General features: G+C 56.0%; 1 protein-coding gene across 1 annotated transcript; it reads right to left on the minus strand.

The window, feature by feature from the left end:
* Window positions 1-756: 756 nt before the first annotated feature.
* On the minus strand, window positions 757-27782 carry Tpcn2 (two pore segment channel 2). Its single transcript, XM_055614739.1, has 25 exons — window positions 27662-27782; window positions 23706-23770; window positions 22977-23053; window positions 22524-22701; window positions 20899-21015; window positions 18723-18829; window positions 17978-18053; window positions 15894-15993; window positions 15014-15079; window positions 14023-14087; window positions 13195-13295; window positions 12655-12736; window positions 12434-12520; window positions 8259-8378; window positions 7858-7917; window positions 7152-7280; window positions 6599-6648; window positions 5076-5175; window positions 4490-4561; window positions 3813-3886; window positions 3393-3474; window positions 3174-3256; window positions 2579-2660; window positions 2141-2235; window positions 757-1401 (listed from the first exon to the last, which is right to left on the minus strand). Exons 1-25 carry the CDS (start codon window positions 27720-27722, stop codon window positions 1323-1325), a joined length of 2208 nt encoding a protein of 735 aa, XP_055470714.1. The 5' UTR covers window positions 27723-27782; the 3' UTR covers window positions 757-1322.

Below are 27782 nucleotides of genomic sequence, written 5' to 3' on the forward strand. Positions count from 1 at the left end.
CTGGAGTCCCTGAGGCCGCCGGGCATTGACAGCGGCAACAGAGCCCATCTCACCAGTAGGTGGCGCTCAAGGCCTAGCAGTTGGGGCAGGGGAACAGTGACAAGGCTACCACACATAACTCCCCTGGTCCGGCCATAGTGCCAGGGACCAGCCCAAGCTCAGGACAATTGGGTGTGGCCTCCAATCCCCAACCCGGCCTCCAGGAAGGCAGTTTTGCAGAGGGGCAGGTCCCAAACAGTTTTCAGGACTTCCAAAAGCCCCACACTGAAGTGCTGGAAGTTGGCACCTCTCCAGCACCGGCAGCCTTAGCACTGTGCTTTTCTGAAGCTCCTTCAATTACACTCTCCCTCAGATTCCTCTCCCAGACTGTGGGGAAGCCCGGGGGCTCTAAGCCCACAGGAGCGTAGTCATACTCAAGTCCCCATTCCCTGTCAATGCCCACGGCAGATGTCACTTGGAGCCAGCCTACAGACTGAAAAGACCTCAAGAAATTTCACCACCAACCCCTGGAGTTGGCATCTGAAATGAGGGGTCTGTCTAGTGCCCTGCATCCATTGCTTCTCCTACTTCCCAGCTCCCTGTACCACAAACCTTGAAGACACACAGAATAGGGCCACCTCTGGCTTAAAAGCCCTTGTGCATGTCACTGAAGGACGCGTCTCACCACAGGCAAGAGGTCATGCCTCACAACTTGGTGCTCCTGTGCAGTCCACAACCTGAACAACACTACCCAAGAGCCCTGCGGTAGAGAGGAGGTCAGAGCAAGGACATCTCATTCTTTATAAAAACAGGAAGTGACTGGCATTGTGACCCCCCCCCAGGCACACCCCATCACATTCACGGACACCAAAACAAAGAGGTGACATTCTCCACAGGTGACACCAACCCCAAAGTCCTGGAAACCTGCTGGCTATCCTCCACGGGTCCTGTACAGGTTGGACTCACAAAGGCCACTGAGGGGCACTGATAAGCTGTGGGCAACAAGGGGAGCTGAGGCCTTCTTGCCTCCCAGCTGTGAGGTCCCTTGGAAATCAATCACTCTCTCTCCTTAGCAAGTCTTACCAAGGCAGCTTGGAAGAGCGAACGGAGGGATGCTGCCCCACTGTGCCAACCATCGGTCTGCCAACGTCACAGCGACTGCACAGTGGCTCCTGCTGAGCCCCCACCGAGGCTGAGTCCTTGTCTTGGCCTCCGTCTGTCCCTGAGCGGTCTGTCCCAGGCACCATCTTCACTTGCTTGGTATCTACCAGCTGCTGCCTGCACAGTATGGGCCCAGGCCAGCATCTCTGTCCTGCCACCCCGGCTGGGAGGTCACCCTGATGTCACCTGCAGAGCTTCAAGTGCGGGTGCTCGTTCAGCTTCTCCATCAGTTCCTCCTCCTTGGGCTCTTCTAGGATATCCCTGCAAGGGAGGGACAGTCACACGGAAGCTTCAGAGAGAGGCGGGCCTGGGCCTCTCAAGAGACTGCAAGCAAAGCCAGCAGGCAAGGTCTGCAAGTGCCCCGATTGAGGGGTCCCAACCAGCAGGTACTTTCAAAGAAAATCCGTGGCAGGACATGGGGACAAAGACATGTAGGTCCTGCCTCAGGAAGAGACAGATGCTAGAAACCTCTGTGTGCACTCATGATCACACTGGAGAGGGCTACAGAGGGATTCAATGTAGAGAGTGCGTGCAGCATGCACCCAGCCATGATTCTCGCCCTATACCCAAAAGAATTCAATGAAAAAGCCCAGAAGCCCAGAGAGCCCATCTCACACTAACTGGCATGGCTACAGCTGGCTGGCCACATCGCACAGCCCACACTGGTGAAAGGAAATGGCCATGGGATGATAGCCAGTCTTGCGTATAAGCGGAGGACAATCTCCATGATGTCACAAGAGGCGAAGGTGTGACTCGCTCAAGCCACCTGGCTGTGCCCCACGGCATCAGCCAGAAGCTACAAGACACTGGAGGGTAAAGGGTCCCTTCCAGGTGCTAGATCCCAAACACAGTACATGTCCCGGGCAGAAGCGGAAGTGCCCACTGTTGTACTATGAGCATCTCTTGCCAGCTCAGCAGCAGCCCACGTGACCGGGTGGAGGAGGATCCCTGCCAGAAGGCCCCCCTCTCCCTTCCACCACTGTCAGCTCCAGGCCCGCACCTGAACATGAGCTCCACGGACATGTGGTAGGTGATCTGGCGGGTCCCGATAAGGAGCTTCTCACCACCTTGGGGGTCCCATCTGTGGAGAAAGTTCTGAAGCAGGAGGGAGGAAGAGTGTGAGCACCCATGTGATACCAGCTTGGGAACCCAACCCCCACTGCCCAGTTTGCTGTCACAGTGCAGACACTGTGGGGAGCAGCTCACCCGGACATTCACACCCTTGAAGTAGCAGGATGTCCAGCTTCATCCTTAAGCCAGCCTCGGGTCCTGAGAAACCCCCAGACCCCTAGGGGGTCCTTGGCCAGCAGGGCAAGCAGCTCAGAGGTCCCCCCAGCCAGGCTCCCTTCAGCCTGTAGCCCTGGCTAGCAAGGCTAATCCACCAAAACTCTAGACACCTCAGTAGGCAGCCTCAGGCCTGGACAGGGGTATCTGGTACCTCCAGAAGCAGAGCCAGAAACAGGTTGACCCAGATGACACAGGACACCAACCACCACAGCACAAAGTACACTGTTGACCACCTGTGACAGACAAGGAGGCCAGGATGCACTGAGCGGGATCAGTCCAGAAGGACAAACAGCTACAACACACATCTACTGGGCCTCATTAGACCCTGCTGCTAATTCCACAACATATAGTGTAGTAACGTCCCATGACACCAGGACTTAGAAACAGCCAGAGCCACCAGAGGAAGGCTAGCATGAGGTGCAAGTGGGATTTGAACCTAGGCTCCTCTGCTGAGCTGGTCAAAGCTCTCCAAGCTATGAGCTAAATGAGCTACCTGACTGTTTCCCTAGAAATCCTTAGAAGCTCCAGGCAATCATATACCCCATATATTTCTACCACACTGTGACCACCAGGGCACAGAAGCCCAGAGCCCTGGCTATCTCCCAGTGTAGTATAGATGAAGGCTGAAGCCCGCCAGGACGCAGCTTGGCCAGCCTTCCAAGGTCAGGGACTGGTTCCCTTCTCAGTGCAGGCCCTGGGTCTCTGGCGCACCGTCCAGCTATGCTAGCACTAGCACAGAGACTTACGGGCCAGAGTAGCGCCAATAGGCATCCAGTAACACCTGCCAGTTGTTCAGCACCATCACGTTCCACAGCGTGATCACAGCAGCCTGTGGGGCAGCAGAGGTAGGGTCCAGAAGGGCCAAGGACAAGGCAGAGGGGCGACCCAGGGAACAGGGACCGGGGCAAGGCGGGGGAGGAGTCCCAGGGTGAGCTGGACCGGAGGCCAAGGCAGAGAGGACTTACAGCAAAGTCGTCAAAGTTGTTGGGCCAGTAGCCTAGCTGCTCGAAGCTCCCACATGGAGCTGAGCTGTTATCAGCAGCCAGGCTGGAGACACAATAGCCCTTGGTCAGCAGCTGTACAGGGCCTGCACGGCGGAGCATTTCCCCACTCCTCAGCCCAGCAGGGACTCAGGCCCCAGGGAAAGGGGCAAAGGAAGATGCCACCCCTCAGCCACATGGGGAGAGTTTATGACATGACCCAAGAGGCTCCCATCCCGGAACCCTGGACTTCAGGTTCTGAAGAGGACACACTGCCCCCAATCCCATGCCAGTGATGCCACAGGAAAGACCCTGGGGGAAGGGGGGAGCTGTGCTCGGGAGACCTGAGGCGAGACACCTACTAGAAATGTTTAAGGGTAATGCCCTCAGCAGACAGCCCCTCACCTGCTGTTTCCAGGAGGCACAATGATGCCTCGGAACAGGTCGATCCCAATTATGGCAAACACATAGTATGCCACCTAGAGAGGAATGGAGGATGAGCCGCTGTCAGTGCGGCCACAGCGACAGGCTGAAGCCAGAGGAGGCAAGGCAGGGGTACCACAGGGATGCCTATGCCCTAAAAATAGAATCAAGGAGGCCAGAAGCACAGAGCTACCTCTTCAGGGGATCTGGGTGCTACCCAGGTTCCACAGCTGTAGGCCTGCTACCACAGACGACCAGGCCCTCTGGCCCCGGCAGAGGCCCAAACACGTCTCAGCTGCTGTCTACCATACACAGCTACAAGCCCTGAAGTATGTCTACAAAAGAGCATCCCCCAAATCTCAAGCTTGGGCCCATAGGGGCTCGTGGGGCCTCTGGAAAGGCCATTTGTGATTCCCTCGCTGTTTTTCACTGTGGTACATGACCCAGGGGTCATAAGGAACCAGACAGTAACAACAAAAACCCTGTCACAGAATGGTGACAGTAGCCACAGGTCCTTTCAGGAAGGGAGGGGCCAATGAAGTTGAGCATCCTGACACTGCTCTGGATCTCCTCAGCAGAGGAGAACCAGGCCAACCACACCCCGCTCGGGCTCCACAGAACCAGCCCACCCAGGCCACCACCAGAGCCCCAGGCCTTACCACCAGGATCCCACCAAACGCCTTCAAGTTCTGGATCAGGCCCAGGATGGTGCTGGCTACCAAGGCCATTGGCTATGGGTAGGAAGAGGGTTCAGACTGACTCTTCCTGCCCCACCCTCCACACACACACACACACACACACACACACACCACACCCTCACCCTGACCAGTAGTATAGGATGGACCAGCAAGCTACTCCATAGCCACCCACACACCACAAACATCTGTACACATCTGTACCCGCCAAGTACAGAAGCCCTGCACACCCACACAAGTTCACATATACTCACACCTGCACACACACACATAGCCCCGAACGCGCCCAGCCTCCTGCGGGAGCTGAGCCACACGACCCTCTGACAGAGCCTGGCATCCACGCCCTGTGCCTACCCTCTGTCTTGCCCGACCACTGAGACCTGATTTGCACCTCTGTGACCTGGAGGCTAAAATAAATGGATGTCTGGGTTCTTGATCCAGTGACCCTACCTCAGCAGCTGAAGAATGCCAAGAGGGCTGAGGAGGGGATGTTCCCAAGGCACCCGGTGATTAGCGTCCCTGCCCCAGACCTTGGGGGAGGGGCACACACCTTCACATTCAGGACGATGCGCAAGAAGCGAAGTACGGTCAGTATGTTCACCAGCCGTGTCATGTCCCACAGGGACAGTGGGCCATGCCGCTCGGGCTTCCTAGGAAGACACAGGAGCCATGTTAGGAGGTACAGGGGAGTGGAGGGGCTAGGAGATGAGGCAGCAGGGTGAATGGGCAGCAACAGTCACTGTATGGACAGCAGGCAAGAAAGCTCCCAGCGGGTGGGAGGGAGGCTGAGCCCGACCCACACCCTGCTCACACCTAGTGCCCAAGCAGCCATAACCACAGCTGCACTCACTTCTCAGCACAGCCAAAGCCACAGCCACACCTCCCACAGCTATAGCCATGCCATGGCTCCCAGAACAGCCCCACAGCATGAAGGCAGAAAGGGTATTTACCTCCCAGGTCCCAGACCTGTCAAGCTCAGTTCCTGAAGAACTGATGGGAAGCTTGTCCTAACCCCCAGTCTATTCCCAAACTTTGACCCTGTCCCATCTGGCGACTTCTGACACCATCTCCTGACCTCATCCCCTATCCCATGATCCAGTCCTGTCCCCTCACTGTGTGGCTGTCACTCCACTCCAGCATCCCTGTGGCTTCTCTGTACCCTCATTCCTGACTAAATAGAAGCCATTCTCACCCCGAATGTCACTCCCACAATTCCCAAGATGATGGGACCAAGTCTGAGAGAGGCTTGACTTGCATCAGATCGCTGCTCTCTCATGGCTCCTGCCTGGCACAGGGGTGGGATGTCCTTGCCCATCCCTAAGCCACCCAGCAGGCACCTCAGAGGCAATCCTGCAGGCCAGTGCTGGACCCCCAGCCCTCTAAAGCCTCTCCCAAATGTGTCACTGTCTAAGACAAGGCAGCGCAGCGCTCTGAAGCGGATATAAGCAGCCCTGGGCCTGGGCTAGGCAAGTCTTGGGCCTCAGGAGTCTCTCACAGCAACCTCCTGTGTCACCCTGGCACAGGCAGCCACACCAACAAAGGCCCTGGCAGAAGCCTAGTATCCACTGGCTATGCTAAAGGTCCTGGGTCTCGCCATACAGTAGAATGGGGATTGGCGGGCTCCGTATCTGCCCTAACACCTCAAGAAGCCAGAGCCCCAGGGACACCATTTTACAAAAAGGAAACAGACACCCAGGCAGAAGGGTCGCATCAAGGCCACACGCTGGCAGGCTCCAGCAAGGGCATCTTCCCACACTCCAGCAGAGGGGCCTCATGTCCTACAGTGTCGACGATGGGGGAGAGGGGACACAGCCACGTGTTAGAACACTTTACAGGGAACCCCACCACCGCCCACCAAGCCACTGCCAAGGAGACTGCTTGAAGGAGGAATGGCATCCATTTCCGCGTGTCCCCCTACACGAGGCAGAGTCGGCCCACAGTCCAACAGCCCTACTGGTGGAGTGGGCCACGCCAGTGGCCAGGGACCCCGTGTGGTACTGGAAATCTGTCACCCAGGGGAGTGAGACAGGTCACTGCTCAGGCCGTGTCGCCAGGTTCTCTGCAATCACATACCGTCCTGAGTGCGGCAATGGGTACACGGCCAGAGTGGAAATCTCCAAAACCTGAACCACAGAGAGAGGGGGCATTGTCCAGAGGTGCCAGCCCAGGCGGCACATCCGGCAGCAGAATCCCAAGACCTAAGCCCACCACTTGGGTATGCAGTGGACTCGGAGCTCAGGCCTGGCCTCATGCACCCAGTTGTTGGGACTTACTCCAAGCAAGTGGCAATTCCCAGGGGTACCCTGGGTGGCTGAGAGCTCTGGCTCTCACTGTGAACCAGTGACACTGGAGGGCTATGCCAGGGGCTGCATTAGCTACGGGTAGCTCTGGATCCTGCTGGACCTCCCTCAGGATGAAAAGTGGGGGTCTGGCCCCTGCAGCACTCATATACAGTGGGAACCAAGTTCCTGCAGCCCGTCATGCACTTCAACCCGGGTCCCGTGAGACAGGGTAGTTCACTGTCTGATCTCTCTATACTAGACTATACGCCCAAAGGACCCGGTAGAGCTGCCAGCCAGGCTCACAGAGCCACCAGGAGAGGTGCCCCAGCCTGTGTGGACGTTACCAGCATGATGATGGTGAGGAAGCCATCAAACGCGTTGCTGCGGTTAGACAGGTAGCCCCGCAGGCCCAGTGCGAACACCTTGAGCAGCATCTCCACCAGGTAGTACAAGACAAAGACGTAGTCAAGAATCTGAAGAGACAGAAGAGCCCAGAGCCAGGCTCACTTGATCCATCCCCAGAGCTGGTCCCAGGACACCAAGGCCTCTGGCCAGGGTACCCCATGTCGCCCCACCATCACTACCACCACCTGTCTCCTCTGCTGCCCTTCCGTAACCCCACATCCTGTGCTTAGGGCATCACTGGCATGTCTGCTTCTTGTTCTGTCCTATCTGTGAGGTCCATGCAGACCCTAAGAACGCACATCTGCACCTGACCTAGGCCCCGCCCCCAGCCGACAGGCAACGAAAGGAGGTGGCCCCTTCCCAGGGGAACCTGAGCTTTTGCAGAAGTTTATCCCCAACAGGACAGAGGGCTTGGGGTGGGAGCTCATCGAGGAAGATGGCGTCTCCCAGGTAGGAAACACAAGTAAGTCTTCAAGGGGGTCATGTGGACACACATGCACACAAGCACGCACACAAGCACGCACACACGTGCACACACACACAGAGCGGAAGATCACTGCTCCGGACCCAGCCACGCTGCTACCCCTCACCACTCAGCCCCTGGTAGAGCTGACAGCTTCCCAGACCAGCAGCCCCTAGGCTCACCCCCAGGACAAAGTCATCACGTTCCCCGGGCAGCAGGTCCGAATCCATCACCAGGAACACCTGTAAGCCAGAGCGGAGGACGGCTTACCATGGCGGCCAGCCACAGTTGGGGGGCAGGGGGTTCAAGCAAGAGCAGAGGACGGCTTACCATGGTGGCCAGCCACAGTGTGGGGGTGAAGGGGGTTCAAGCCTGAGCGGAAGATGGCTTACCATGGCGGCCAGCCACAGTTGGGGGCAGGGGGTTCAAGCAAGAGCAGAGGACGGCTTACCATGGCGGCCAGCCACAGTGTGGGGGTGAAGGGGGTTCAAGCCTGAGCGGAGGACGGCTTACCATGGCGGCCAGCCACAGCTGGGGGGCAGGGGGACCCTCCCACAGTACCACAGGGTGAGCCCCCACTCACACAAATAGACAAAAGGTTGCCCAGAGTGACGAGGTTCCCCAGGTAGTCGAAGTAGCGGTGGCTGAAGAGGAACTGGGCCCCCCGCAGAAACGCGGACCGGTACTGGGGTTTCGGCGGGTGCTGTGGAGGGAACCCATACTCTCAGAGGGAAGTGACCTGCCTCTCGTTCTGGAATGACGCATTCCTGACTCACCTCCTGCCCAGCCCTCTCTAGCCTCAGAAGTAATCCCAACCACAGAAACAATTATACACGGCTAACCGCCATGGCCGTCATAGCATACAGCTAGAGTGATCTAAACGTCTACTGACCTGTATGTAAACCCTCCCCATCAGTCATTTGAAATGTATGTTGAGGGCTGGGAAGATGGCTTGGCGGTGAAGAGGACAGGTGGCTTTTCCAGAGGACCCAGATTCAAATTCCCAGTACACACACACAGTGGCTCACAACTACCTATAACTCTAGTCCCAGGTGATACCAGACCTTACGTCCTCTGCAGGCACCAGGCACATGGGAGGTACACAGGAGAAACACCCATGCATACAAAATAAAATAAACCTTGGTCTGGAAAGATGGCTCATCAGGTAAGTGTACTTGCTGTTCCTCCAAAAGGACCCATGTTCAATCCCCAGCACCCACACAGCACCCCACAGGTCCTATAACACCAGTTCCAGGGAATCTGACACCCTCTTCTGCCCTCTGCAGGTACTGTACAAATGTGGCGTAGAGACGGGCATGCAGGCTAAAAAACAATTAAGAGGCTGGAGCGATGGCTCAGCAACTACTGCTTACACGGAGTCCTCTCAGAGAGGACAGGGTCTGACAGGATGGGTCACAAGCCTTGGTAACTGGAGCTCAGAGAGCTCTGATGTCACAGACGCACACACATACACTAATTAAAAATAAATCTGAAAGAATTTTTAATTAAAAAAAGCAAATCTTTAAGACGTTCCTAGAGCTGGCCAACACAGCAGTACACCCAGGTATGCTGTGGCCAGCCAGAGTGGACAGCGGTGGGGGACAGTCTAGTCTCACAAGACCCTGCATTTCCTGAGCTCCGGCGCCTTCCTTTGACACCTCTTCCCCTTGTGTTAGGGCAGCGTGGGTTGGTGGCCCCTGCTGCCACCAGGTGTGGCAATACCACCACACTTTACCAGCGGGTTCCAACGATGAAACCAAACCAGTGACTTCTCCAGTGGCTGGCAAAGACCACACTTGAGGTGACATCTCCATGGTCAAGGCCACCAGAGGGGTGCAGGGGAGAGAGTTCATCGCCAAGAGAGATTTAAATGGAATCCCAAATTTTGCAAACTCCACTCATATCAGGTACAAGAAGATGCCTGCGGCTGCAGAGGATGCTGTCCACATGGAAAATGTCAGAAGACCATGCTGAACAGAGTGACTCCTCTGGGGAGGCAGTCACTGCTTCTCTGAGTCACCACCAACACCAGGCCACTGTGAATACAGCTCCTGTCTGTCAGCATCTAGCCACGTGGTCATCCTGGAACCCTAGAGCTGCAGCCTGACCTGCTGATGTGAGCTTGTGCACAGAGGCTGCCTGCCAGAGACCCCTGAGAGGTCTGCACACCCTGGCCTCTGCTGCAGATAGTGTGGCCCCTATAGCACCCAGTACAGTTGCTCTTGCTTGCCAATGGCCTACAGACCAGCACTGGCTCAGGAAGACCTGAGGTCTGGGCCACCTTCTCCACAGAGAGCTGAGTCCGGCTGGGGAAGGTTCCTTTCTATGTCACCCTTGCTGGGGCACTGCCCCTCAGCCCCAGAGCTCTTCCTTCTCTACAAGTCTTTCCTCACACCTGACACTTCCCTGTAGGAAGGGGGCCCTTGTTTACGCTTCCTCTTCAGTTTCCACCTGACCGGAAGTGCACTAACACCTTGGCCCAGGCATTCAGCATCTCCATCATGTCCAAACTTAGCTGAACAGAACTACACACGCCTGTGCAACTGAGAGCTCAACCAGTCAGGCTCCACGTGACAGAGGCTGTCTCCAGGGAGGGCAGCGAGGGGGTTTTCCATTCTTCTTTCACATCTACAATGAAAGACTTTTGGGAAACTGTCTGGTACTGCTTCTGTACCCACCAGCATGCACTCAGCCCCCTGCCGACAGGCAGGCAGATCATGTTCCCGTCTACACCAGGGCAGCTCTCTGAAGGGGTGGATCCAAAACTGCAGCCTGCCTGGATGTTAGCAACCTCCAAAGAGCTGAACCTCAGGAACCAAGCAAAGTCCTCACTGCACTTCGTTTTGGAGGGAAGAGTGAGGTAACACTGGGGCAAGGATCTGCAGCCCTTCCAGATTCGAACACGTCTCAAAAACCAATCTTAGGCTTCAGATCCTGGACCACCAGAAAGCGCAGGCCACAGAGCACATAAGCAGCTGAGAAAACCAAGCATGGTCATACATGCCTTTAACCTCAGCGCCCACAAGCAGTCAGTGAGTCTCTGGGAGTTTGAGGCCAGCCGAGGCTACAAAGTGAGTTCAAGGACCGCGACGGCTACCTAGGGAGACCCTGTCTCAAAGAATCCACGAAGGAGCTGGGAAGGGGGCCAGAGAAGGGATATGGCTCAAGTGCTAGGCTGCCCCCAGTCCGAGCCTGCTATACTGGGCCTCGGTTGATAGACACAGTCCATGTGTCCTTCCTCTGCAGCACCGTGGCAGGAAGCACCTCCTCGTGACTAGCGTCTGGGAGAAAGTACAAGTCAAGTTTGGCAGCCACTATGCTCCCCAGAGGTTCACAAGCACCAGCCCAGGGAGAACTTGGGCAGCCCGGCAACAAGAATGAGCAAGACCAAGGAACAGAACCCTGATGGAGACTGCTCTCTTGCCCAGGTCTGACTATACCTGGAAAAGGACTGAGCAACACCAAACCTAGCCCATGTGGTTTCTAAGAGCAGCTTCCTGAGGCGGCAGCCCTCCAACCCAGGCTGGGAGCCACCATCTGGAACTGGGCCTCCTAGGCTCTGGCCCTTCGAAGCATATCGCTGCAGCCTGCATCTGACAGCATCTGCTGCCCCCCAAGCCAGGGGAACCCTCTGATACCTCAGTGGTCACCTGGTCCAAGCAGAGGTCCCCCTGCTGGCACATCACTATCATCAGACTCCTGTGCAGCAGTAACATCCCCAAGGAGAACAGTGACAAATGCATTTCTCCAGAAGGCCTGGGAAGGCCTGAGAAAAACCTGACTTTAAGACAACCACCGGTCACGGGGAACTGAGGCCACAGAAGCTGGCAAGCCTCCTGGAACAGCTAAGAGGACGGGCAGAACATTCTCCACGGAATTCCCACAGTCCAGCCCAACCCCACCCCTTCAGAATGCGGTACATTTGCAGGCAGTACCTTTCAAGAGGTGACTGTGTGGAAGTGGGGTGCTGGCGTGGGTCTTACCCACATGGCTACGTCCTTGTAAGAAGACACACACAGAGAGGATGGCCACATGCAGGCACAGAGAAGCCACCATTGGCCAGCCACAGAGAAAGGCCTTGGGGAGGGGCTGGGCCTGTGATGTCTCCATCCCAGGCCTCCAGCTTCCAGGACATTAAATGTCAGCTGCTGTGGCTACAGGGTGTCCTAAGACAGGCTGAGTGACCAAATTACACAGCAGTGGAACTGTCAAGGCTTCAAGCAGCAGGTCACATCCACTCCCACCTCAGCCTGTCCCAGCTCAGGAGCTCATCTGGTCCCCTCAGGGCTGGCTGGCAGGAACAGCAGTCCCCTATGCCTGCCTGGGATACTTGAGCTCTGCCTATATCTCACTCTAGAAACCCACACTGGAACCTGCAGGCATTCTTGTCCTCTGGCTGGGGCTTTAGCGGAAGCCAAGATCCCCATGGGACTGCCCACAAGTGTCAAGAACGAGAGGCAAAGGCTTTGGAGAAAGCCAGCCTTAGAGCTCCCAGGGGAATGGTCAGAGGAGTTGGAGACAGAGAAACACTGAATATTTCTCTGTGTCAGGCTCACTATTTCCCCAAATAGTATATGTCTCCAGCCAACAAATTCACCCCGAATTGCCATGAGCCAAAAGATCCCTGCTCCCAACTCTAGGGACTAGAGATAGAGGGCAGGCAAATCCTGGCAGTGGTCATTAGAAATGTGGGGAAATGAAACTCCACTAGCCCTGGTGACCCCAGGCTGAGGAGGTGGCAAGGCCAGACCTCTTTACCTCTTTGATCACACCTTTGTCAACCTCATCGAAGAGTTTTTGGAACTCATCAGCCAGCATCGGGCGGCCTTCACACAAGTGCACCTTCTGCAGAAGAAAGGCCAGGTCAGCCACTGGGCGTTGGGGGAGGGATGCCTGAGCCCCTCCCGGCCGTGGGTGGTTAGCGCTGGGCTGACCTCCCACCCGACAAGAACTGGGGCAGACCCGGAAAGAGTATCGACCTGCATGATGGCCTGTTTGTGGATTCTGCGCAGCTGGGTTTTCTCAAGCACTCGCAGAAAGTCCTCGGGATTTACCCCAACTCTGTGGCAAAGAAACCCCACCCCAGTGAGCATGCCCAACGCCAGGCCCCCCCAGCCTGAGCTTGGCTATGAATCCACCCTGCTTCATGGAAAAGGAGCCTCTGTGAGCCCATCTAAGATCCCCTGTGACGCCTTCACAGAGGGACAGAGGATTGCTGCCACTGAGCAGTCAAACCCAGAACCTTGACACACCAGTGGCACAACAGAGCTGTCTGCCCTCCTTTCTTTTCCCACCTGGCAGTGTGGGTGTCTGCATTCAATACAAGTGCGCTAATAGGCAAGAGTAAACAAGATAACAGAAGCACTAAGGGCTTGCCGGTTTACACAGCTCCAAATGGAATGTCCAGACTGGCGCCAGCCAGCGGAGACTGCTCAAGAAACCCCTAATGAGCACCCAGCTCCTCTTCCCAGAAGAAAAAGACCATACTGTCCTGGGAAAGGACTGCACCCAACACTCACGCCTCAGGGGTGGCTCCAGCCGGCCCTGCCTTGGAGGCCAGGACTTCATAGGCCGCTCGGACCCCCAGCCGCCGCCGGAACAGCGAGGTCTGTAGAGATTTCTGTAAAGAGGACAGCTCTGAAGAACCAGCTCCGGGAGTTTCCACACACAACTCGATCCCTGCCCACCCTGCTCTGGGGAGAGGGCTACGGGAGAGCCGGGGGAGCTTCCAAGAGAGGCTGTAAAGCAGCCCCTCACTCCTTAGGCATCAGGGGACAGTCACGCCATAACAGGGGACTGTCCTCAAAGGAGGGATTCCAGCCAAGGCAAGGCAGGGATGGTACCAACTGTGACGCGCTATGAAGCCTCCTAATGCCTCGACCCTTTAATGCAGTTCCTCGTGTTGTGGTGACCCCCAACCATAAAATTATTTCATTGCTGCCTCATAACTAACTGTGCTACTGCTATAAATAGTAATGTCTGATATGCAAAATATCCGTTGGTCAACCCTGTAAAAGGGTCCCGACCCACAGGTTGAGAACCACTGCTCCAAGGCCTACAATTCTTCTCTGTGCATTTAGGGGGCAGATCACACACTCCAGGAGTTGCAGTTTCTGAGTAGTTTTCTCTCTCCTGGGTGGAGGGCAAAGAAGGAAACCCTGGGTAGCAATGGCAACACCTGTGCTACTGAAATGACCCGTGGCAGAGACATTGTACCTGAGCTGGTCCATAGCAGGTAGCAACCGGGTTCCCCATCCCACCAGGGTCAGTTGACCCAGGGCCCATTTTGCCTGGCCTCTGAGGTCAGCTCTGGCCCAGCCCAGACACAGGGACACAGGGTGGCTCACCATCAGGTAGCCACGGAACTGATTGTAGATGATGGCCGTCAGCAGGTTCATCAGAAACAAGCTTCCTGTGAAAGGAAAAAAACAAAACAAAAAAAAAAAAAAAAAAAAAACTGACTAGAGGCCAGTGGGACAGAGCCCGCAGCAGCCAGTGACCAAAGCGATCCCCAGGCTCAAAGGTCTCAGGCCACTTGGGCACAGTGGCCAGGAGCGCAGGATGACCAACCACAGTCAAGCTCACAGAATTCCCTTCTGCCTCACAGCAGCGGACACACATAGCCCACAGACTCCAGCATCCTTGTCCACCAATGGAGCGAGGCCAAGCATGCCTAGCCACGGATAGGAGGACAGACAGGGACACTGAGGGAAACATACCACCAGGGGGAGGGCAGAAGGGCAAGCTAGGATGAAGGTGGGGTGGGGAGCAGACTGAGGCAAAGTTACAGGGGGTGTACACACAGGTACAGGATGGGGAACTGAGGTGGAGCTATTGGGGCGGGGTAGGCTGAGATGGAGAAGGGGTCTGAGGTGTTCCGAGGTACTGTGCTGAGGAGAAGGTACAGGGCAGTGAGCTAAGGTGAAGCCACACAGGCAGCATGATGAGGTGAAGGGATAGGGTGGGGAGCAGAGACGAAGCCATAGGTGGACAAGCTGCGATGAAGGAGCAGGCTGAGGTGAGGCTATGGGGGATGGACTGAGGTGACACGATGGGGCACAGGCTGAGGTGAAATTACAGGGAGGGGACACACTGAAAGGCCGGGTTAAGGTCAAAGTCCGGGGGATGAACTGAGGTAACACTGTAAGGTGAAAGCAGGCTAAGGTCGAGGTAAGGGGAGTGTTGCAGGGAAAGTTGCAGGGTGAGGACAGATTGAGGCAAAGTTGCAGAAGCAAGCCGAGGAGAGTTTAGAAAGCTTAGAGCCACTCGTGAGCTCGGGGATCCTGTCACGCACGGGTGAGCACATGCCCAGTGCCACACAGACCCACCTGCACTTACCTATCAAGGTGAAGATTATGAAGAAGAGAGCATAGGCCCGGTTCTGGCTATACGCAGGGATCATCACTGGGACAGAGGAAGAATCCAGATTAAACACGCGGCAGCACCTGGCCCCCTTTCCATCCTGATCTCTCATCACCTGCCTTCACAGGGCAGCAGAGGACTCTCTGTTCAAACTCCAGGCTCAAACACTCACCACCTGGACTAGAGGCTCAGCCCTTCACTGATGGGACCTCCCTGTGACCACAGGCCAAGCCACCCTGCTCTCCCTACAGTGACCGGCTTGGGGTCAGGCTGCACAGCACTTCTGGGATGAAATTCCCAGGCTGCCCTCGGGGAAGGTCTCCAAGGTTGTGAGAAGACCAGAGACTCGGGATAACTGGCACTAGCCACAGTGGCCAGGCCACAGCGGAGCTCAGGACTGCGGCCTTCCCATCCTGGTGCGACCCACACTGGAGTAGCTGGAGGACCTGGCAGCACCCAACTGTAGCCAACTAAGACCAGGGAGCTCTCACTCACTCTCGATGCTCCTGAACGGCATGCACCTCAGGGCAGGCCTGGGTGGTGAGAGGGAGAATGGCTAGGCCCCAAAGAGGCCACCACAGAAACCACTGACCAGTACCACATCATCACAGACCACCATGCACTTTCAGTTTCTCTAGGGAATGAAGTGACAGATAAAGGGAACCAAGAGAGAAGGATTGGAAGGGACCAAGAATGCAAAGGAGTGAAAGGAAATGGGGGGGGGGGCTCCAAGTACTGTATTCCTGTGCTAACGAAAGGGCTTACACTCTCAGGCTAAACTCCGCACCTCAGCATCCCAACCTGCCCTCCCAGTCCAGGTTCACTGCCCCTCCCAGCCCCCACACCCCACACGTACCATCAGGGTTGTTGGAAGTAGTCAGCAGCACTAGGAGTGAGGTCAGTGCCTCTGGAAGGTTCTGGAAGTAGGCCAGCCTCTCCTTGTTTGGTGCTTCATCCTGAGAGCAGATGAGGCAGCCATCTGGACCTCTGTCCCCCAGCTGAGGTCTCAGTCTGATGCAGCTCCCACTCAGACCCACAGCCAAGACCATACACAGGGTAAGGGGTCAGCATCTGACCTGTATTTACCCATTACTGCCCATCAGGCTCTGCACTCCCCACCAGACAGGTCAGAACTCAGGGCCTGCAGGCAAGCAACCAGGCTCCAACCACAGCAGCCTATCAAGAAGCCCAGTGAAAGCCCTGAGCCAGCCCAGCTGAACACAGCAGCCTGGCAGTATAGCAGCCGCAGGAAGGACCAGCCAGCCTCCCCGAAGCCTAACTGTCAGGCGCTGTGTGCATAGTGAGGAAGAGCCAGGGGTCAGGACGGGCAAAGACTGGAAAGTGTGGCCTCAAAGAGGCGGCCACAGGGTACTGGGTATGTCTAGTGAGTGATTTGGTGTGAGACTCCTCAGAGAGGCCTCACTGCTCCAGAAGCAGAGGCCCTTGGTCACTCATGGCACTCAGAGGCCTTACCCACACAACTGTGCCTTACCATAGCAGCCAGCGGGGGTAGCCGTGCCTGGGCTCCCACAGAGGACAGGGTCCTCAAGATCACAGCAGGAAGTCACCCTCAATTACACAATCCTCATCCTGCTCATCCTGGTTCCCCACGGTAGGGCAGAAATCCAGTCTGTAGGGGGAACCTTCCAGTAGCACAGGACATGGGGCAAGGCCGAGGTATGGCCACTGCCAGCCTATACACTGCCTTCCCCGGGCTCTGAGAAAGAGCAGTGACCATAGTCACAGGGCGGCCACACTGAAATCTCAAGGCTGGGGCAGGCAGTCCAGCCCCTGTCCCTGCCGGCCAAGGACATACATACATAGACTCAAGCACTCACTAGACAGTCATGAGACACATCATGGAGACACTTAAACACTGATGTGGAAACACACTGCATAAAGACAGGATAGAGACACAGACATGGAGACACATCCAGATATGAACACAGAGACACACCCAGACACAGATAAATGCACAGACATGTATACTCACACACGGACACAGACACACCCACAGACATGTACACGGAGACCCTCTCACAGACACACAACCCATGGAACACAGTCAGGCGTACACACACGTGTCACAAACTCAGACACACACACACCACAAGTGACTGGGCGTAGAGGACACGGATGTCACAAGAAGTGACAGTGTTGGGAGACCTGTTGGACACAGGCGAGGCGGGGAACACCCACGGTCACACCCTGCACATCCTAAGACACGCACAGACAAGAGTTACATGGAGAGTCGTGCAGCCGCGACAGACACAGGCATGCAGAGACACATGCAGGCACACACAGGACCACCCCAGCACCACGGTTGGAAGGCACCGTCTTGTCTTCCCCCACCCTTGAAGCCTAGCCCCATCATGTCACCTCAGTCTCATGGAAACCAGTGTGAGCACACCAGCCATTAACAGATGCAGATATGTAGGATGGCCCAGGCTGGAGGACAGTGGCCTGCCCTGGACAGAACCCTTGCTCAATGTGAGGAGAGACACACAGCACCTAAAGCTAGACAATCAAGGCAGATGTCCCCACAGATGGACCTGTGGACACCTCCCCATGGCAACAAGATCTGTGGTCAAAGCCTCAGCTGCAGCTGGGCAGGGCGGGGGCCCGGAGTCAGAGGCCAGAACTCAGCCAAGGATTGCCGGGGCCTGCAACAAGCACCAGGAAGGGCAGCCCTGGCAGAGAAACTGAAGAGGAACCTTCAAGTCGCCCTCAGTGAAGAGCCTGTGGTAGAGGGACTTGGAGAAACTAGCACAGAGGACAGAGGCAGACAAAGCCTCGGGCAGTAGGAACACTAGCCATGCAGAAGACAGACCCTGGGCTCAAGAGGAATCATGACCCACTTCCTGGTGTGTCACCGAGTCTACTTCAGAGCAGGCAGGACTAGGGTGTGTGAGCCCCGACTACAGCCAAGGCCGTACTTACCCTCTCGCCGATGGTAAATAGCAGCATCCCGATTATGGTGAAGAGACACAGGTGGCTGGCCAGCATCAGCCCGACTCTGGGAGACAGGATGTTGTCTCAGCATGGCGCAGCACAGGCCACACAACCAAAGAGGCAGGACACCACCCTGCTCAGGCGTGGGCACAGCGTCCCCTCCTCTCCAGAGTATTTTCAGCTCTGGGATAGGGTCCTGAAGCCAGCCTACCCTGCTGGCTCCTCTATCTGTGGTGGGACACAACCGCAGGGGTATGCCAGGGACACAGAGGACAGACAGAGATCGCTTCCATCTTTTTGGGCCAGTTAGGCAGGGAGCACCCAGGTGGCCTACCAGGAAAGGGACTGGAGAGAGAGGGAAGGCATGGCTGACATTTTTACTGGCAGGACCCAAGAGACCTGGAAGGGATCTGGGGAGCTGAAGGACCTAAGAGTTACAGCGTTTCCAGGTCAGCAGAGCTCCACACAGTGTAACAGGAAGCTCAACTAACTGAACTGAACTGAAGATGCAGATGCAAACCAGGGGGAGACAGGAAATGAGGCATGTGCTGAGCTCAGCGATCAGGCATGGTAGGTGCAAATCTGTAGTGTCTGAACAGATCTGACCAGGACCCCAAACACTGCTCACTGCCCCTGCAGAATCCAGAGGGCTGCCCCAACCATACCCACGTAGGAGCAGGCCTATACCCTGGTTCCTCTGACCGAGCTTGCAGCTCCCAGCCCCAGAGCTCACCTGGCCATTTCTGGCAGTGACGACCGTAGACACTTCAGGGTCTTCTTCATCATGGTGGAATTCTGGAGCAGGAAGAAGGGGCGGAGTGCCCGGCGCACCCGCAGGGGCTGGAAGAAACCATCCACTGGACCAGGCCTGTCCACACCTTCCTTCCGGGGATCCCAGAGCCCCGAGGAGGAAGTAGTCCCTGAGAACCACTGCAGCCACCCTGGGCCTGCCAGTCACAGTGCCGACAGCTCTCAGCCTTCCTAGTATCTTGGCCTGGTGCCTCCCCACCCCCTACTCGATACCCTGGGTTCCCCTCCATTGCAGCACCCATCACACTGGAATTATCTTTCCAGCACCTGGCACAAGGGCCCACCAGTACCATGAATGACAGGCTCCCAAGGGACCCTTCTGAGGCTTGCTGGCCTTCCTAGGCTGTGTTCACAAAGAAAGACCCCAGAGCCTGGAACAGACTGGAGGGCAACAAGAACCACAGCAACTAGAAAACTACTCAGGGCTCTGGCCCAACCCCAGATGCCCTGCCTGGCTCTCATGACTGAGCGATCAGTGCCCTTGGCTCCCCAGACCGCCACACACCACCCACAGTGGCAGCCTAGGACTCCAGGGTTCTCCAGCCCTCCTGACAGTCTTAACCGTCCAGGAATGTGGACAACTGCCTCCAGTCGTACAGGGACACAACAGCTACCTATGGTCGTGCTGGTGGCTTGGGCCTAGCCATGCCACAGACTAAGGATGAGAAAAGGTGACCATGAGACCATCTCCTAGGCTGGCCATGTACCACACTGAGAACCACAACACAGATCCCACAGAAGTGGGGGAAGGTCATAACCACCAGGGCCTGGCAGACCTTACCAACCCAGCCATCACGAGGACTTCATTGGGTAGAAACCAAAGCATGCCAGGTGCCTGGTCCTCCCAACCAAGCCACCCAGCACCTGGGGAGTGCTTCAAGAGGGCCTTGCCAGATGAGGAGGTTTTGAGTGACACAGCCACCTAACCAGAGATGGACCTCATGTGACATGACAGCCTTAGGTGGAAAGGTCCCTCAGAGAGGTGGCAGGCATTCCTGCTAACTGGACTTGATTCCTGAGAGCGGAGAGTGTCATGCAAAGAGCTGGAGGACTGGGAACAATGGGTTTGGAGGACATACATGGACAAGTCCCTCCAAACAGGCAGAGTGCTTGGGGCTCAAGCCCTATAAGTGTTTAACCAGCATTTCACCTCAGCAGGCTGTGCAAATGGCCTGAGTCGCTGACCTCAGCTACACGTGACATGACCACCAGGACAGGGGCAATGACACACCACCCAGAAGCAGAGCCCATGTGCCCTTCCCCATGTGGGATCCTGATCTGCCCCTGGACAGACAGCTGTCAGTCATGCTCTGCCCTCCTGTCCATGGCATCTCTCCAAGCACCACCATCCTAGGGCTTGGAAATGACCTCAGCGTGACACCTGCTACTGCAAGTCAGAGGCACCCTCCTGCAATGAGGCGAGCTTCTCTTCTTCCCATCCCTGGCTGTCCTTAACCAAGCAGGACACACCCAAAGGGTAGAGGACAAGCCAGCTCTGCAGCCCCTCCCCTGGAGTCCCAGGTGTCATTACCCATCATCCCTCCAGGCTCCACTAAGTCCTCAGTACCACTGTTAGTCCCTCTTCAATTCCCACCAATGCACCCGCCTTCCCAGCACACCCTAACAGACCCATGAAGGCCAAACCAACCTGTTCCCTGCCTTGCTGCTCATCACCACCTCCCAGGGTTCCGGGTGCTTCTAAGGAAGCACGGCACCGTGATCAGAGCTGTCACGGCAGATGAGGTGAGGCTTGCTCCGTGCTGAGCTCACCCAGGCCCGGGTGTGAAACTCTGGGCACACTGATGCCCTGGGACATTTCTCTTATAAGGGACCTAGCCAGGAGCATCCACTGAACCTGAAGGACAGGGAGTCACAGAGACGTGGACTCTGCTTCCGGGTCCTCTCAACGACAGAACACGACAGGGGAAACCTTAGCCTTCGAGCGACAGTCCCTTTCCTGCTGTGGCAGCAGGATCCCCACAAAGCCCTCCAAGATCCAGACAGCACTGGGCAAACGGACACATGGTCACGGGGCTCAGCTGCACCTGCATGTCACCCCCACAGTGATGTCCCCGTCTCAGAGCTGACACACCACATACCTCCTCACAAGCACGGCTCAGAGAAACAGTCCAGTCCACCGCGGACACAACCAGCACCACAAAGTAGGCCAACAGCCACAGGTTCTGCTGCCACTGGGCCTGCCCCACCAGGTAGCCCTGCAAGAGATGGGAGGGGTGAGTAGGAGCCAGGCAGAGGGGATCAGTCCCCACGCAAGGATGTGGATGACAGAATAGGGTGTTCCAGAAGTCCAGTCCCCATGCACTACTGGTGGGGAGCAGGGGTCGGGAAGCATGCATTCCTGCCGAGGCCTTTAGCGACTCCCTCTGAAACCTCTCTGGTCCGGTTCCTCACTAGTGACAAGAGTCTGTCTGTCTAAGCCACCAATGCGTGCTGAGCAGGAGAGCATTCCGAAAGACAGGACAAACAGGACATACACTGGGTGAACTTGGTAGCCGGTCCCGCCCATCCTGCCCTCTGTTTTTTGTTTTTTGTGTTCTTGTTGTTATTGTTGTTGTTGTTGTTGTTGTTTTGGTTTTTGGTTTTGTTTTTTTATTTTTTTTGGTTTTTCAAGACAGGATTTCTCTGTGTATTCTTGGCTGTCCTTTGTAGACCAGGCTGGCCTCCAGCTCACATAGATCCACCTGCCTCAGCCTCCCTGAGTGCTGGGATTAAGGGTGTGCACCACTAGGCCGGCTTCCATCCTGCCCTCTTGATGTCCCACCATCTTGCCCGTCTCGAGAGGTCACAGCCTAGGGATAAAAACCTTTGATCTCCTTCACCTTGGGAATGTACAGATGCACCAGCCATTCAGACCAGTGAGTACCAAGTTCCCACCAGCTAAAACCCAGAGCTACCCATCGCATCACAGGCAAAGACAAGAGAAATGAGAAACCGCCAAGCCCACAGATACCATTCAGAGACAGACTGGCTAGCATTCAGTCATACTCCTCAGCCCTCACACTCACTTGGGGATGCAGGGCAGATGTCAGTCAGAAGCATCACCCAAGTGAGGCCACAGGAAGCTCGGGGAATCCACGGCCTAGCCCAAAGGCTGGCAAGGCTGACAGACACTCCAGGGAGCCCACAAGCTGCACCGGAAGAGTCACCTCCGTTGCCAGAACAATCTCGCCACCCAGAATCCAGTCAGACATGCAGCCCTGTGCGGGTGAGAGCCACCACCTCCACCACATCTAGCTCCTCTGCTCTTCAGGGATGTGAGGACAGTCAACAGCCCCCAGGCTTCTCCACACCAACGGAACAGTCCTGACTCAGCTTCCACTTGGGGTCGAAAGAAGAGCTGCTGCCCATGCTCCAAGGCCCAGGCCTGGATCAGCAAAACGGCTCCACAAGTAAAGGAACTTGCTTCCTGAGCCTGAAGATCCAACTTTCATTCCCAGACCCCACAGGGTAAATGGAAAGAAATGACTCCTCCAAGTTGTCCTCTGGCCTCCTTCTATGAGCGAGCACATATGCTCGTGTGCATTCGTGTACACACACACACACACACACACACACACACACACACACACAAATAGCACACACACACACACATCAGGCTTTTGTTCAAAGTGGCAAAGCTCACCAGAAACCGTGCAGTGAGAGCTCAGGGCGTCTGGACCGCACCAGGAGCTCTGTGGCAGGGCCTGTGTACAGCCCACCTCACCTTCACAGAGAGGTCAGCCAGGAAGACCAGCATGCAGAGCGCCTCGACTGTTTCGGTCAGGCCACAGGGCGGCTGCCAGGGCTGGGAGCGGTAGCGCACGTCTGCGGTTCTGGTGAATGAAGACGGGACCTCCACAAAAGCCAAGGCCAGGATCAAGAAAATGGTGAAGTCCAGCACTCTGGGAAGGAGACAGTCAGTGGGTGAGTGGACGCTGCCTGTTGGGCCAAGAAGCCAGCTGGCAGGGTGCACTGGGTTCTAGAGGGGATGGAAGGCAGAAGCTAGCATCTCTTGGCTGTGGTACCAGCAGTAGCTTTCTGGCCACAGCTGGCTCCTCCCTGGAGGAAGGACCAAAGGTGCCCAGGAGGACAGGGAGCACACTTAGCCCAAGACAGTACAGGAACGGCTCAACCCCACCAAGCATGCCTGCACAGGTAGGTGTCAGCGCAGTCTTACCGTTGGCACACCTCTGAGTAATACCAGCGGTAAAGCCACAACGAGCCAGCATCCATGCGGTGGTAGATGGAGCGGTACTGGAAACAAAGGGCATGTGAGCATGAGACAGAAGCCACTCATGGAGGAGCGGTTTCTCCACTGCTGTACACACAGGGGCTGGAGTGGGGCTCCCACAGAGCCCCACACATGTGGGTGCGGGAGGGGTCCCCTTAATGCCACATGTGTCTGTGTCCTGACTGTACCACCCATGACTCAATGAGGAGTTCCCATCTCCCCAGAGGCAGGCCCTATCCAGGCTGCTATAGGCAGCCCGTCTGTGTTAGCAAAGAGACGAAGCAGTTCCTCCCTGGGCCTCAGGGTTAGACTAGCACAAGTTGCAGACCTCGCCCAGTGGAGAGAGCTCCCACGGTACAGGCTAAGGCCATGTCTTCTGCATATCTGCTCAGCTCTCTTCTCTTCCATGTAAGGTCAACTCCACTACGTACCCACTCTAGAGATGTCTCCAGGACCTGGACCTAGCACACAGTGGCCATGACAGGCTTCAGTACATGCTAAACCAATGACACCATGATTCCAACACTAAAGAAATGGCCTCCATCAGTGGACAAGGGGAAGGCTGGTTCCCAGTACCCACCACTGGGTCTATCCTAAACAAAGGCGCCCACCCCAGGACGGTAAGGGACAAAGGTACAGGGCAGACTCCCAGTCAGCAGGACAGCCACCACATACCATTATGGCATCTTCAATGAAGACCACAGCCTGGTTTATGCAGAGCTCCTGACTGGCATCAGGGCCTGCGGGTGGAGGGAACACAGCAGGTAAGCAAACATAACAGGACGGCCTCCCCTCTACAGGATGAGCACACGGGAGAAGAAAGCCAGCTCATGCTGTCTGCAGCCAGAGGCCCGCCTCTCCGAAGTGGGTGCCTGTCCAGGCCTGAGTCCCAACCAGGTAAGAAGGCATATGGCATGAGTGGAGGACACCAGGCCCAGAGCAGAGGCAGCTCTACCCCATCGCCACCGCTGCCCAGGCCACAGCATGCACAAGCACATAGAGGCAGCAGGACCCGAGCATCATACTCAGGTCTCAGAGCCTGCCCCATCTCCTGACACAGAAAGGGCAAGTATGGTCACCCTTATCAAGTGGATGCCCTGAGGCAAATGTGGTGTGGGAGCTCATGAGCTCAAGAAAAGGGGCTGCCATCACCACTCTGCTGGCCCACGCCACCTCCACCTTCTGTTCATCCGGCATCCTCCACCGTGAGATGGGGCAACCACTATCCAGTGAACACTTCACACCAATGTGGGGGGCTACAGCTACAACCGAAGGCATCGCTCATACTCTTCAGCCAATGCTAACAACTGCGCTCTCATGCCCCTCCCCTTCCCCTCCTGTGCTGCCCCCCTCCTCAGGACCAGGCCGTTCCCAAACATAAACCCAAGCAGAGGAACTAGGGGACCCACAGCCCCAACAGTTTACATCATGCTTGGAAACAAGGTAAAAAACTCAGCTTCTCAGGAGCTGGAAAGATGGCTCAGAGGTTAAAACCACTGGCTGCTCTTCCAGAGGTCCTGAGTTCAATTCCCAGCAACCACATGGTGGCTCATAACCGTCTATAGTGAGAGATCTGGCACCCTCTTCTGGCAGGCAGGTGTACATGCAGACAGAACATTGTATACATAATAAATAAATAAATCTTTAAAAAAAAAAAAAAAAACTCAGCTTATCTGGTTTTTATAAAATCTGGCCTCGTGGGGCCCACAGGAACCATGTCCTGCTAAGAACAGAGCTGTCATAGCAAGAAGCCCTGAGGCCAGTGCACAACCACAGACCAAGCCCCAAGAGCTGCTTACACAGTATACCCTGTCTCTGAAGAGCCACCTGCTCCAGTTCTTGGAACTCATGCCTAGGGTCACAGACCAGAGGCAGTACCCCCCAGAGGATGACTCGAGATGTACCTCACTCCTGGCTCTGCTCTGGTCATGCTACAACACCTTATCAACCATGACCTCAGTTTCCCCACATAGGTGTTCATAAGGCTTATCCCAAAGACACCTTAAAGGTTCCTCAGAGAGGCTCTGAAGCATGACACAACCAAAACCCAACTGACCCAATGAGAAAGGCAGCTGAGGGCAGGCTCGGAAGCCTTTTTATGCCCTAGAAGGGGCAGACTGGGCCTGGAGCCATGAACCACAAAAAGCTGCTCTGGACTGTCAATAAGGGCTCCAGTCTACCCAGACAAGACACCATAGGTGTGGGTCATCACCCTGGGGCTTTGACACACCCAGGGTCCCTTTTCATCTAGCTTCCTGGCTGCTGGAAGAGTCTGTGTGTAAGAGTCTGGGTCCTGCTACCTGAGCTCACCCAGGTATCAGGTGCCCTCCCACTCACACCAGCATCCTTCACACCCTGCAGTAGCCAGAGAGAGCTTGTCACAACTCTAGGAAGCATGCCATGGGTTTCTAGGGGTCCCTGATGCTCAGGGTCCAAACTCCACCCCATCCTGGCACTTGGGAACTCGCTCTGCCCACCCAGTCCCTCTCCTGCTGCGTCACCACCCTACCCCAGCCATGACACACACTCTGAACTTGACCTTGACAAGGCCTGGCTCTCCAGAGCCTCTAAGCCCTCACCTAAGTTCGTCTACCAGAAAACCTTCCTCCAACGTGAGGGTCCAGAGACTCCCCCAGGGCTACTCACCCTGCTCTGAGTTCATCACTCTAGGTGATCACCCATCCATACCTATAAACCTAACCCATCAGGGCCAGGGGACTTCTGCTGAGCACACAGGGTCAGCGAGAGGCTAAGTGAGGAACAGTAACAGGAGCCCAGACACTGTGTCCCCCACGACACCCACAGACAGGTCTCCCTACCCTCTGCCCCCTGACAGCCAGGTGGAGGCTTGCTCTGCCTCACTGCAGTCTCTACACAATCATTCTAGATCCCTGCCCAGCACGCTGCCTGACCCTGGGCAACGCCCTCACCGGAACAAGACGGAAACCACTCTCTGCATCCTTGGGGGTGGGGAGGGTCAGGTGGGTGTGGTTTAGCAGGACACACTTGCAGGGATCCCTGGGATCCTTGGGGAGGCCTACAACATCAGCTGCCCTCTCTGAGAGTCTGATCACTGGGCAGCCAAACCCAGAGCCTGAAGTGGGAGTGGGAGGATGCTGGTGCGCAGACAGCCTCGTCCGGGAGAGGCAAACACAGAGAGTGTTGTCTGGGCTCCCAACAGCCCTAGCCAAAGCCAGTGTTTGGACAAAGAGCCCCCAGAGTCTCTCATGTGACACTGCCCAGCCTTTAGTTTTGCCTCAACAGAAAAGACTAAACCTGTCCCTTGTCCACCCCGCAGGGCCAGGACTTATATAGACATCATGGCCCTGCTATCCCAGACATCTCTCAGGACCCACACACCAACCTCCACAGAATCTCTCTTTGGATCCTTATGTCCACACCCCATCACCCTGTTACCACACCCTTTTACTGAGACTTGAGCTAAGCAACCTGCCAAAGTCCCACACCCAGAAACTGGCAGCCCCCAGAAAGGTCCCCAGATGCCCCAACCAAAAGCAGCTGTCCCCTGAACCATATGCCCTGGCCCTGTCAAGGGGCCTCAACGCTCAGGAGAGAGGGAGGAGGGATGGGAATGTGGTCACCTCAGCCTCTTACTCCCTCATCTCCTACTAGGGACCTCTGTGGCCTCATTATTCAAGGGAAAAGCAGGTGCTATGGGGAGTCAGGGACCACTGTGCCAACCCAGCCTGCTCCCAAATAGGAGAGGGAAGGAAGTCCAGAAGGGGAAGTTTGAATGGCCAGGCCGGCACACACAGGGCAATACTGGCAGTGACCACACCAAAAGGCAGGGCTGTGACCTTCGGTAGGTCAGAGGTCAGGAGTGTGCTCTCTTTCTCTCTCTCTCTCTCTCTGCCTCAGTTTCCTTATCTGGAAAATGAGACAAACTCTCCTCTGTGTCCGTGTGTGTGTGTGTGTGTGTGTGTGTGTGTGCGCGCGTGCGTGCGCGCACGCGCGCACGCCTCAGTTTCCTCATCTAGAAAATGAGTCAGTCTCTCTGCCTCTGTTTCCTTATCTGGAAAATGAGACACACTCTGTCTCTCCTCTGTGTCTCTGTCTCTGTCTGCCTGTCTCTGTCTCTCTCTCTGTGCCTGTTTCCTCATCTGGAAAATAAGTCAGTCTCCATCTGCCTCAGCTTCCTCATGTGGAAAATGAGACCAAGATCCTTGTGCCTCTCAGTTAGCACCCTTTAGGAGATGGCTAGAAAGCTGACTCCATGCTCCCTGGGTTCAGGAATGTCCCTGACCAAGGAAACAAAGAGCAGGAAAGAAAGGATAATGTCCCGAAGCACTTAAGGGAACAAGGAAGCAAACCACCCTGGCCTCGGGACTCCAGCTTCAGCCCCTAGCAGCCAGAACAGCGTTCCGAAGTCACTCCCAAAGATCTTCAGCCACTTACTGCCTGGGGACCATGGTGGGAGAACGCCTCTCTCTCTATGCCTGTTTCCCCTTGAGGAAGAAACTGGAGAGGCGATGCTGCAACCCCAGCCCTTGGGAGGCGGAGGCAAAGGGGATCTGGAGTTCAAAGCCAGCCAGGCTACCTGAGGCCCTATCTCAAAAAGTCAGGCGAAAATAAATAAATAAAAGTAAAAATGAAAGTGCCACCTCACTCACCAGAGTGTGCCTGGCCACCGCCTCGGTCCCGACCCAGCAGGGACTGCGCTTCGGACGCCATCCCACCTGCAACACCGGCTGGATTCGGTCCCAGCAGCTAGAGTCCCGCGTACCAGAGAAG

Source organism: Psammomys obesus, unplaced genomic scaffold (genome assembly GCF_907164565.1).
Source record: "Psammomys obesus unplaced genomic scaffold, mPsaObe1.curated_primary_1811, whole genome shotgun sequence".
Taxonomy (NCBI): domain Eukaryota; kingdom Metazoa; phylum Chordata; class Mammalia; order Rodentia; family Muridae; genus Psammomys; species Psammomys obesus.